We start from the raw sequence: 12,312 nt of genomic DNA, 5'->3' as shown, positions 1-12,312 counted from the left end.
CTAGCTACGGAGAATTCGAAACTGAAGTGGAAGATCAAGTGAATAGAGCAAACAGAGCCGCAGGCTGCCTGAATGAAACAATCATCATCATCATTGGTGCTACAGCCCTATAAAAGAGCCTCGGCCTTCCCAAGTCTATTAAGCCAGTCATTTCTATCCATTGCCAACTGTTGCCAGTTTGCTGCGCCTATAATATGAAACAATATGGAGAAATAAAAATATCGGAAACGAAATAAAAGGCAGAATTGACAAAACAGTCATCAGACCAATAATGACAAACGCAGCAGAACATGACCTGATACAGAGAGTACAAAAAGGATGTTAGAAACAGCAGCGATGAAAACACTTGAAAAAATTGATGGTAAATCATCATGAGATAGAGCTAAAAGTACAGATATACGACGTAGATGCAAGGTGGAGAACATCAAGAACTGGGTAAGAAATAGAAGAGTAGAATGGAACGATTAAATAAGCCGAATGACAACAAATAAAGTAGTAAAGACGGCAAGAGACGGTTCCTCAATAGGAAGACGATCAGTTGGAATACCACGAAAATGATGGAATGACAATTTACTAGAGACACATGAAAAACAGACAGTCATGTCTACATAAAAAAAAAGAAGAACAAGAACTAATCAAAAAAGACCAATACATTAACCACAATAAGCTAACAACAAGAAGTAGTCCCAAAGAAAACAGAAAAGATTTAGACGACAATCACTAAATCGAAGATGTCGACGAAATATCAATGGATGGATTACAAAGCGCGCTTGAAAATATAAAAATAGAAAAGCTATATTGATAAATACAGAATTAACCAAATATTCTGGCACTGTATTATTTTCTGCCACTTGCGACGCTTCCTTCTTCTTTTTAATACGGACTGGAAGATAGACCGCATGTAAAATGTACGCAAAGATCTTAAACAATAGAACAAGAAAAAAAATGGATTCTGAAAAGGGCGTTAATGCAGTGATAATATATTTATAGTCAAACAACTCATCTAGAAACTGAAACTATTTAACCTGAGAACCCATATAGCTTTTGTTGACTTTAAAAAAGCTTTTAACAGAGTCACCCAAATAAGATTTCTAAAATAGTGAATGACAACGGCTACTCTCCACATCTTACAAACGCAATAAAAAGTTTGTACAATTATACAAAAATGGCGGTAAATACTAGTGAGAAAAGAACAGAAGAAATCAAAATCAACCAAGAAGTAAGATATGAACATTGATTTCGACCGCGTAACTGACATTCAAAATCGATGGTCGCTTCAAGCGTTGTTTGTGAGAGAACGGTACATTCTACACAAAAAGTGTTAATAAACATGTTTGTTTAAAATTGTGTCAGCTAAATTTTTTATTTAAAATATTTTTTTCTACGGCGTTCAGATTCTTGGTAAATCGATTTTTTTCCGTTTTCCCCCCTCTATGTGGAAGGTTTTAGGGGAAACCCGGGGGTAAAAGTGGTAAACTTCTTTTTTTTTTTGGGGTTCCAAAATTATTATTCTCGGAAAAATTCAGCTTGTTCGTATAATTTTTAGAGGTTCAGTGGCATTTTCGTCTCTGACGATTGGAGTATTAGTAGAAATTTTCGGCTTATTGCCTTTGTAAAAAAGTGCTTTGGTGGAATGACCATTTATCCATCCATTTCTGCCTAATTATAAATATTTTTTGAAATCATATAAAGGCTTCCGGATTTATTAATGAATATTTTACAAAATTATAGGAATCCAATGCTTCCTTGGCTAGTATGTCTACTTTTCCATTATGTATAATCCCACAATGAACTTTAACAATGAGCAAACAAACTTTTTATTTCTCGTAGAGGCTTTTAAAATTAGCTAATATAGTTTGTAAGATATAATTAATATTACAATTAGTCTTCTTCTTCTTCTAATGGCGCTACAACCCTTTCTGAGTCTTGGCCTGCTTAACAATATTCTTCCATTCTGCCCTGTCGGATACTTTCCTTCGCCACTGCCTGATGTTCATGGTTTTAAGATCCCTCTCTACGTCGTCTATCCATCTTTTACGGGGCCTTCCTCTTGTTCTGTTTCCTTGGGGCTTCCATCTCTGGACTACTTTTACAGCTCGATTATCTGGCATTCTTTCTAGGTGACCAAGCCAGTTTAGTCTTTGTGACTGTACAAATCTGACAATATCTGCGCTCTGCATTAGTTCATCCAGCTCGTGGTTCATTTTAATTCTCCACGAACCATCGCTGCATTGGGTTGGTCCAAATATCTTCCTTAGTATTTTGCGCTCAAATATTCTCAGTTGATTTTCATTAGTGGTTGAGAGGGTCCACGTTTCACATCCATATGTGACCACTGGTCTAATTACTGTTTTGTAGATTCTCAGCTTAGACTCACGATTCAGTAACTTACTTTTCATTAAGTCTTTGTATGCATAAAAGCACTTATTACCGCTAAGAATCCGTGCTTGTATTTCTTGACTGATGTTGTTGTCATTTATTATTGAGCCTAGGTAGGGAAAAGTGGAGGCATATTTGTAGGTATGGTTGTCTACCTTCAGATTCTCATGTTCATTCGATTTTGTGCACTCCATATATTTTGTTTTGCTTTCATTTATATATAGACCAAACGTAGCAGCTTCTCGTTTCAGTTCTATAACTTTTTCGCTTACAATTAGTAGATATATTATTTTCTAAGTTTATGTAAAACACTTTTACAATCTAATATTATTAAAAGTTGTTGTTTAATAAATAAATTATTTTTAATATATTTTAACACTTTTAAAATAGCCAGTTGTTCAGCTGAACTTGAAAATTCACTCGAAATAGTTTTTTTAAGATCCCAAAATGCAAAAGATGTTATATCGCCTCTTTTAGATGCGTTTGTAAATATATGATAATTTTTAAAATAATTTCCTATATCTGACTTAAAAATCACATTTCTCAATGACTTAGGATAAATAGAATAATCTCTTAAAAAGCGTATTACTATTTCAGGCTTCTCAGTTGAGTTTGTTTGGTATATAGGCAACAGTTCATTTTTGTACATATTGTCTTTATATTGTAAACAGTCTTAATATGATTTACATTAAACTATTGATTCCTTTTTCTCCCAGTACTTTCTTATTAGTTAAATCGATTTGAAATAGATTGCGAATTTTACCAACTAGACTACTATTTTTAGATAAAATTTTCCACAAAAATGCTCATCTTGACTGTAAAGCTATTTCGACATAACAATTTAAAACTGATGTACTTTTAAAGGCTCCAAGGCACTTCCACTCCATCTTAGCACTTTTCACTAAATTATTTACCCTTTTTAAGGGATTGGAGGCTGCTTCTGGAGAGTATAGAAAGCATCCGTAAACTATAACTGATCTAATAAATGATCTATTTAATGACAGGCAGTGGATCGGCTGCCCAGCTGTAACAAAATCAGTATATACCTATTCCTATGGACCAAAAGGGAGCCACGGATTCATGTAACAATTATCGCACAATAGTACTAATTACACACTCCAGCAAAATACTCTTACAAATAATACTAGACTACAAGCCCTTGGCAGATTTTTAATGGATCATTTGACCCAGTTTGTATCTGAATCACATATAAACCAATATTACAATGTGTAGTAACAACTTTAGAAATTATGTCGTCAATTTTTATTGGTACAGGTCAGTCACAGGTAAGATATAAACTTACCACTCAATGAGGGGGGCGGGGAATTCTTTTTTACCAAATATATTTATGCGGCATTTATAACTTAGGTAGGTTATACAAAAATAATGACCTGCGACCTAATCGTACAAAAATATTGGAACGGGGAAAATTTTTTATTTTCGTAAAACTTTTCCCCCATTTTCCGCAATTTGACACAGTATGGCATTCGCACACAAAGTTTCGGATCGGTATATAGATTATTTTTTTTACAACGCCGTACATTTCGACTGGAACAGGGGTGAGAAATCTGAGGTGCAACCCTTAATTTGAACCCCCATGCTTTGAGTACCGATGAGAATTTGCGGCATAGTTTCTAAAATTGTTATTACAGAGTATAAAAAATGGGCATTTACCATGTATATGACTAAAATCGAATACATAAAAATAGGAAATGTAGCAGAGGATCCAGGATTAGACTAAGGAGATATCAAGACATGTAGAGAATATAAATGCCTCGGTAGTATACCTACTGTCAGAAGTGGAGACATAGACAATAAAGTTTGACTCAAACTCAAATTTTGAACTCCGTAATATGATCTAAAAATATTAAATTACAAACAAAAATGACAATCTAGCAAACACTGGTAGAGTCTATTTTGACATATGGGTCATGTTTTTGGCAGCTTTCACATCGAGATAGAGGGGTAACTGCAATGCATTTTATAAGAAGAGCAGGCCGAGTATCCAGAATCAAGCATATTAGAAATGAAGAAATACGGCGTAGGACAAACAGAGTATATTCCAGTGTAGATAGGATAGAAACAAAGCAGCTATTGTGGTATGGGCACGTCATGAGAATGGGGGAAGAACTCTGACCAAAAAGGGCATAGAAGAAGTCAAGGAAGACCAGCAATTTCATGGCAGGATAGTATCCGGCGCTTAATAAGAAACAGAGCTTTGGAAGAGGAAGACTGCAGGGATACTAAACGATGGCGATCGAAATGCGGGAAGCGGCAAAGGCTGTAGGACTTGTAGACATAATGGTTTTTCGTCTGTGTACTTATATATTTTTTGTGTATATCTGAGTTTCTACAATGGAAGTCTTACCAGGACGTTCATGAAACCAAACTGTCCATTAAATGCTGATATTTTGTGCAAGTCCGCTTGTAAACGATTCTTTGGGTATTTTATATAATATATAACAAAAAATTCTTGCAACTAAGAGTTTTAACAAATCTTTACTAGGACTGCCAAAAGAATAAAGACATTTGATCCTATTTTTGAGATTTTTCTTGTTGTCTATTTGCCTAATTTCCATAAATAGTGCCATAATAAAAGACAGAAGAAGGTGAAGATGATATGAGAAATGTTTTAAAAAATTTTGGGTACAAATAAAGGTACAAAAGTAACTAAAACATTCAATGGAAATGTGAAGAAGAGAAAAAGAACCATAAAAATACATAATAGTAGATAATAGTCCATAATATGTAACAGAAAAAAATCGGATGAGAAAATATCCACAAACATCATATTGAGAATAAAAATAGGAGAATGGATATTCGTACAAGAGATAGACCGAAGACACGATAGAGGAAATATGTGAAAGAAAACGAAGATAAGAAACATGGCAATATAGAAAATAATGAATGGATAATAAAGAAATTAAAGAACAACAAAACTCGGATGTTTTCCATATAAGATGATTTTCAAATAAAAAGTACAAATTTCTACAGGATGTAGATGTAACTTGTATGTATATGTTTTTAAAAACGACTTGATATTACAAACCTTTTAAGGTGGGCGTAAAAATAATATAATGTTGGAAATCGATTAGAAAATACGAAAAACTTCAATAAAATATTTTACGATTGTAAAAAATATTGTTATTGAATGATACTCTATTTTTGCTAACAGTAATTTATGTTTTGGAATGTTGTGCCTTCTGAGGATATTGAATAGAAAAGTGCTCTTCAGAAAGTTCCACTGACCCCATTTATAATGCTCATTTTATTCTTTCAACAGAGAGTGAAGATACCCGAAAGTCATCGTCAGAGAAGAAAGAACGAAAAAGAGCAGCGTACCACCTGTAGTCCTCTCAGCGGTACCATCTACCATCCCGGCATGATTTGCGACCTGAGGCATTCTTCTTCGAGCCACTCCCTCTCACCAATCGCGGCGGAGGTACCAGAAGATGGCCAGGACGCGCTCAGAGTGGGGCTGACGTAACGTGAAGTCGAATCGGTACTGTAGTCACCGGAGGTGCAAATCCAATGCAAGGATAATCTGGGAAAGATGCACAAGTACTGCACTCAGTACTTTTTGGCACTTGTCGCGTCTCGGCCGATGATTAGCTGATAGTGGTGCGGAAACGGACAGTACTCTGGAACGATGAGGTGGTGCGTGGTGTTCCTTTTGGGAGTTTTCGCGGTGGTGGATGCGTGCGGGCCCGGCCGCGGAGTGGGACGTCGACGGGGCTCCAGGAAGCTCACCCCTTTGGTCTTCAAACAACACGTTCCGAATGTGCCGGAAAGTACGCTAACGGCCAGCGGTGTTCCCGAGGGAAGGATTGACAGAAACGATACGAGGTTCAACGATTTAGTGCCCAATTACAACGACGACATCATCTTCAAGGATGAGGAGGGAACGGGAGCCGATCGGTTAATGACCCAGGTAAGAGTTTTATCCATTGTCTCGTTCAGATTAAAATTAATTATACATCTCATTTATATATTTATTTATTCATTTAATGTTTACCTTATTTGAATAATTATTAATTTGAATAATAAACATTAAGATCTTCAAGTTAAAATCATGATTAAATCGTGGAAGCTCATTCCCGGCGCTAAATTAAAGAATATAAATTCATTCTATTTTTTTAAATATTTCTTGATACTTAAAAATGACTTACGACAAACTTATTTAGAACTTTAAGTTTTGCAAACTAATATTATGTAGGACCAAAATTATATAAAAAAAATGAATTTATACAGGAAACTTAATGAATGTTATTTGATCCCATATATTCAATATATTTTCTGGAATTAATTATTATACGTCATTCTAAGTTGCAATTTTTGTTTCAAAAATTGCTTTTTCTTGAGATGTTCGTTAATTTTGCTTTATATATGTCATTTTGTACCGTTTTTTGTCCTTCTTTAACTTATTTTACGATGTTTTTTATATATATTTGTTGTATATATTTGTATTTACTATACCTTGAACGCAATATATTAAATATTGGATTAGCAGAGGTTTTACTTTAAAAGTTACTTTATGCTTTTTTATTTACTGTTTTTACAAATTCAAGGACATTTTTGCAAAATAAAAAATTTATTATTTATTAATTTTATTATTAATTTATTATTATAAAATTTTTTTATTGCTTTGCATTTTTTGGTTCAATAAGTTCTATTTTTTTAATTATACCCCCTCATTTGCTTCCGAATTTTATTTCAGATTTTTATTTTATTTCTTTCTAGTTTATGTTTCAATTTGTAGGTTTCGTCTTCACTTTATAATTTTACGATGCCAATTTTACCTCTTTCCTTTGTTAATTTATCTATTTCCGATTATTTTCTTTGATTATGTGTTGTGTATTGCTGTAGATATTTTTTAATTACTTATTATATGTTCATTGAACTGATGATTTTCTCTTTTTATTTTTCATATAGGTATTTTTGTTGTTTCAATATTGATAACATTCCTTCTCTATTAATGTTTTTTTTGTATTGCATTTTAAATCTATTTTTTTTTGTTGTTGTATTTTTTTTTGTCTATCGTGTTCTTATTTTGTTTATTTATTTGATTATTTGATACGACGTAAATAATTATATTTCTTACTTGTCCGAATTAATTAATATTTTTTCGTATGTATTTATTTGATGCTATTTTGTGCTTCTTTGAAGTTCTTTTGTTTACTCTAAACTTTGACAATGACAACTGACATATTCCACCAATTGTTTCTGTTTCTGACAGTTGATTTTTGCAGCAATTTGTAATAATATTCTATTCTAGTTTTTTAGTTCTAGTTTTTAAACTCTGTCATTACGTGATTATATAATAATCTACTTGACTACTTGACATGTTCATCAATATAATATCTAATAATAATATTTTAGAAACATGTAGATACAACGAAAACGCTATAAACTACTGTAAGACGATTTTTGTTTATTTTAGGTTATTTGCGCAAACTACTAGTTTGAAAAAATCCTAAAATTGATGTGACCGTTTACAAACAATTAACCAATATGACACTTGAGATTTGATTTGTACAAGGGCGAAGATTGGACACTAGATTTCTTCAGTTATAAATTTCTGTTATTTTTTATTATCTACCCACTGCTCACTTTGACAAATGACATACTCCGTCATCAACAATGACTTTTTGCTTTTGAAGGTTATAATTACAAAAACATTAACTAAGTCTATTATGGTTTCCTTACAAATTAAATCTCCTTAATGAAGTTATAAATCTATTAATACACAAAATGTGCAATAAAAATTATAGTATACACAAATTGCTATTGCATAAGAGTATGTAAACAAATTTATCGATGTTTTACATCATTCTCTATTTGCCAGTTCAATAACAACATTATAATCGATGTATGTGTCGATAAAAAATTCTCAACGAAAGTGTTAATTAAGAATTATTTGTTATATACAAGATAGTTACTTTATAATGTATTTATAAATGTATAAGTATGTTGTGAATATTAGGAATTGGTAATTCACAGCATAATAAAACAATGTAATGCAGGAAAACATTCAAATAGGTATATCTGATATTTGCTGTAAAGCTTGATGCTATTAATTTCTGTAAGCATTTCTTATCTTGATGTATCTCGTCCGATTTTATTTTATTATTCTATTAATATTAAGAGATCGGTACCCGTTTTCTAATCTTTTAATTAAATAAACTAATATGTTTTATTAAGTGATTAATATTGAATCATTCTCACGCTTTAATCTTCACTGGCCCACTTAAACTTACAATTTGGTCATAAGCTATACAATCCGAATTAAAAGAAAATAAAATATATTAAAAAAAAAGATGGAACAGTAGGCAGTAGAGTAGAATAGCGCGAAGCTTCGTACTTTGTTTCTGTATTTTTAAAATTTAAATATAAGGAAAAGTCAAACAATAAAGGTTGTACGCAATTTTCCCCTTATTACCATAATATTTTAAATTTCAAAAAGAATATAGGGAATATTCAGATTTTCTTGACATGCGACTTCTATTACAACGAGCATTTCATTGGCTAGAACTAGTGATGAGTTTATATGACGTCATTATTAGTTTTGGTGAGATTGGAAATTATAACTGACGTCTGTCGTAATATTGGAATCAATTCTAGGTTAAACATAATATTTCCATAGACATTTAATACAAAGATATTTCTATGGATCTAATCTTTGTATGATGGAGGATAAATGTAATGTGAAAATATTATTTTCAAATTATAATCTGGGAAGACGAAATACAGATATACAGACATTTATTTCTTAAGCAGTTTTTCTCTTAGTTTGTGGTCTGTGTTCTTAAGCTGACAATGCAAATGTGTGAACTAAACAGTAATATTGAAACTATGGGAGCAAAATGAAATGTTGAATTATGCCCTCTTTACCTATATGTATTTGTATATTTACAAAATATTACTAAAAATATGAAGACAATACAAATATATATCACAGTGGCACAGTTAAAAATTAGTGGTGCATTTTTGCAATTAGTAATGGTCTCAGTCTTTTCTTAGGTGGTGAACATAAAGGCGCATTCTTTTTGCCAATTGAGGAACTCTGCTGACAGTAGAATTACTAAGCTTCAAAGCTGGTGTAACTCTCTAAAACAGTGTTTTTAGAATACATAATTGAATTATCTGTTCTAAAATACATTCTAAACATATTTAAATAATAATAGGATAGACCTATGTACCTCTCTAATGGCTTTTAGTCGTAATAATGGACCACCGTTCTTTTTTGCACTCTCAAAATATTCGACCATATTTGCAATTAATAATTGCTTGCAATGGCTGGTCAAATGCGACGGCATTATTGTTTTACAATACAATTCAATTAAAATATCCAAAAATTTGAATCAAAATCAAATAGTGAAACCAAAATACAAAATACCAGAGTTTGGTGTGTAGACAGTTTATATTTTTACCAACTTCACAACTATAAACACAAATCTTACACAACTTTCAATAGGACAACATGGGTTTGACACTTATAGTACAGATCTTTGTTTCACACTCTTATAGACAAAGTGAAATAGTATAGCCGGTAGCTGATGTGGTAAATACATTTATGATTTTTATTTGGCAACGGCGCTTTCTTGAGAATCTTGACAGTAGCGAAAAACTCATATATCAGGAAAAATTTGTTGAAATTGTTTTCGTAAAGTTTGTACCAGTAAGTTATGATATTGAATATGAAAATTTATATATGACATTATACTACATTAATATGATTCAATAAATTATTATATTTGCTTCTAACACTACCTGCTAACGTATTAACAAAGCATACGTTTTTTACTTCTGACAAACCAGTCAAATTCACGCAATATTAAATTAATATTAAAATATAAATAAATATCATTTGATAGTAAATTTAATTATTATAGAAACTAAATAAGATTTAAAAATAATAATTGTATTTATATGAAATTATTTTAAAACAAGAAGTGTTATAAAAAATTAAACAAATAATTTAATATTGTTATTAGGTCGATGATATTTATGGTTTTTAAAGTTTGACAATCGTTGCGAATCTTTTACTGGCTGTATTTCTTATGCAGTTTTTAATTTAAACCTGTTTAAAATAAATATATGATGACTAGAAACGAATTGATCGAAAGTAGCAAATCGATGTGAAGAACCGCTGTTTCGTGACTCTACCCGTGACGTCTTCACGTAGCGCTAGTTCCGTGACGCTCGTCTCAGCTTTTTACAATAGAGAAAAAGTAATATATCGCCAGTATAGAAGCTTCGCTTCAATTATAAAACCAATGGTTTTTTGCTGTTATTTAAATCTTGTAACAATATATAATGCTAAATTATTATTTAATATAATGCTAAATTATTATTTAATTGGTACATAGCCAACATTGATCCCCATCTTCTTATGTGTCATCTCTGTTGAGTTTGGCGACCATCATGGTAAAGTCGACTTTATTCTTGTCTGTATGTACGAGTTTTCTTCCTCTTCTTCTTATTTTTGTGCAAACATGACTATGTCTGTTTTCAATGTTCCTACTTAGTAAGTTAGTTATCTCCCACTGATCGTCTTCCTGGGGAAGAAGAAAATTGGGGAACCGCCTCTCGCCTTTTTTACTAATCTATTTATAACCATGTTCCATTGGTCTCTTCTATTCCTTACCCAGTCCTTGATATTCACCACATTGCATCTCCGTCGTATATCTGTACTTCTAGCTCTGTCTCATAGTGTCTTCTACCATCGATTTTTCTAAGAGTTTTTATCTCTGCTGTTTCTTACATCCTTTGTCCTCTCTGTGTTGTAAATTCTGCCTTTCATTTCTTTCCCAAAATATTTATTTCTCCACATGGCAACCTGTGGCTCTATTCACTTGATCTTTCGCTTCTGTTTCGAGCTTTCCGTAATAGTGTGATGGCTAGATAATAAAACTTCATCACGTTCTATTATCTGACCCCCCAGCTCTAATTTACATTTTTTCTTTTTTGGGAAAATTAACATATTTAATCTTATGGCGATTATATTATTATGGGGAACTTTCGGGGTGGATCGAGTAGCTCTGCGGTTCATACAGCGGATCCCAAGCTCAGATAAAATGTGGAGGGCGATTGGCAAGCTTAGCAACCTACCAATAGTAAAAACAAATACTGCTCAAAGAAACACTGTGAAGCTTTAGGTTTCTACTGTTAGTGTTATTCAGTTTCCTTTATTCCTTAGCCACGATTTCTTTTGCCAACCCAAGCTTAATTTCTTATCTATCTTTACGTTAAGTATAAGTTGTAGCTGTTCATATTCTGCATATTGTGTGTCCAAATTGGAATTTACTTTACCATGAAGTGGTTCTGCTAGTCCACGAATCTTAATATTCACCTATAAAGCTACATTTCAAATACATGCAATTTTTTAATACTTCCTCTTTCATGCCCATGTTTAGCATCCACAGTCTTATAGAGACATCTTATTTTCGGTAACACAGCGGTGAGCTATCTCAATTCGTCTTCTAACTTATTTTGAATGGGTTGATTCCTCTTCCTAGATGTATGTGCACATGCACCATTGAATGCCAGTATGATCTGTCTTTAGTCGCCGGGAGTTTTTGCTTGTTTACCTCGGCCGAAGGCTAAAATTTTGGTTTTTGTGTAATTTATCTCTAATACCATTCTGTCACTAGATTTTGACTCGAGAAATTGCAGAATCTGCAGATGCTGTTTAAATTCTGCCAATACTATAGTTTCATTGGCCTATATTAAATACCGGTTCCATTGACCTTTCTTCAAATGATGACTTTACGATGTATTCTCTATCCAAATTAAAACAGAGTAGAAAGAAAATGCACTCTTTTCTTTATAGTTAAATGATTTCACCATTGATAAGCACCCATATCTTATGATTCCAGTATGTGTTGTACATATTCCGTACATTACGATCACCTAAATTACTTTCTCGGAAGA

General features: G+C 32.4%; 1 protein-coding gene across 2 annotated transcripts in view; it reads left to right on the top strand.

Annotated features, from left to right (window-relative positions):
• Window positions 1-12,312, top strand: part of hh (hedgehog signaling protein) — a 262,519-nt gene that overhangs the window by 73,740 nt on the left and 176,467 nt on the right. For both annotated transcript variants that reach the window (XM_072538884.1, XM_072538889.1), the window contains exon 3: window positions 5,663-6,310. In XM_072538884.1, the coding sequence (XP_072394985.1) occupies window positions 6,029-6,310 (282 nt within the window). In that variant the 5' untranslated portion in view covers window positions 5,663-6,028. The remainder of the gene's footprint in view (window positions 1-5,662; window positions 6,311-12,312) is intronic.

Source organism: Diabrotica undecimpunctata, chromosome 1, assembly GCF_040954645.1.
Source record: "Diabrotica undecimpunctata isolate CICGRU chromosome 1, icDiaUnde3, whole genome shotgun sequence".
NCBI classification, from domain to species: Eukaryota; Metazoa; Arthropoda; class Insecta; order Coleoptera; family Chrysomelidae; genus Diabrotica; species Diabrotica undecimpunctata.
The sequence above is the reverse complement of the archived record's forward strand: the minus strand, read 5'-3'. Positions and strand labels throughout refer to the sequence as shown.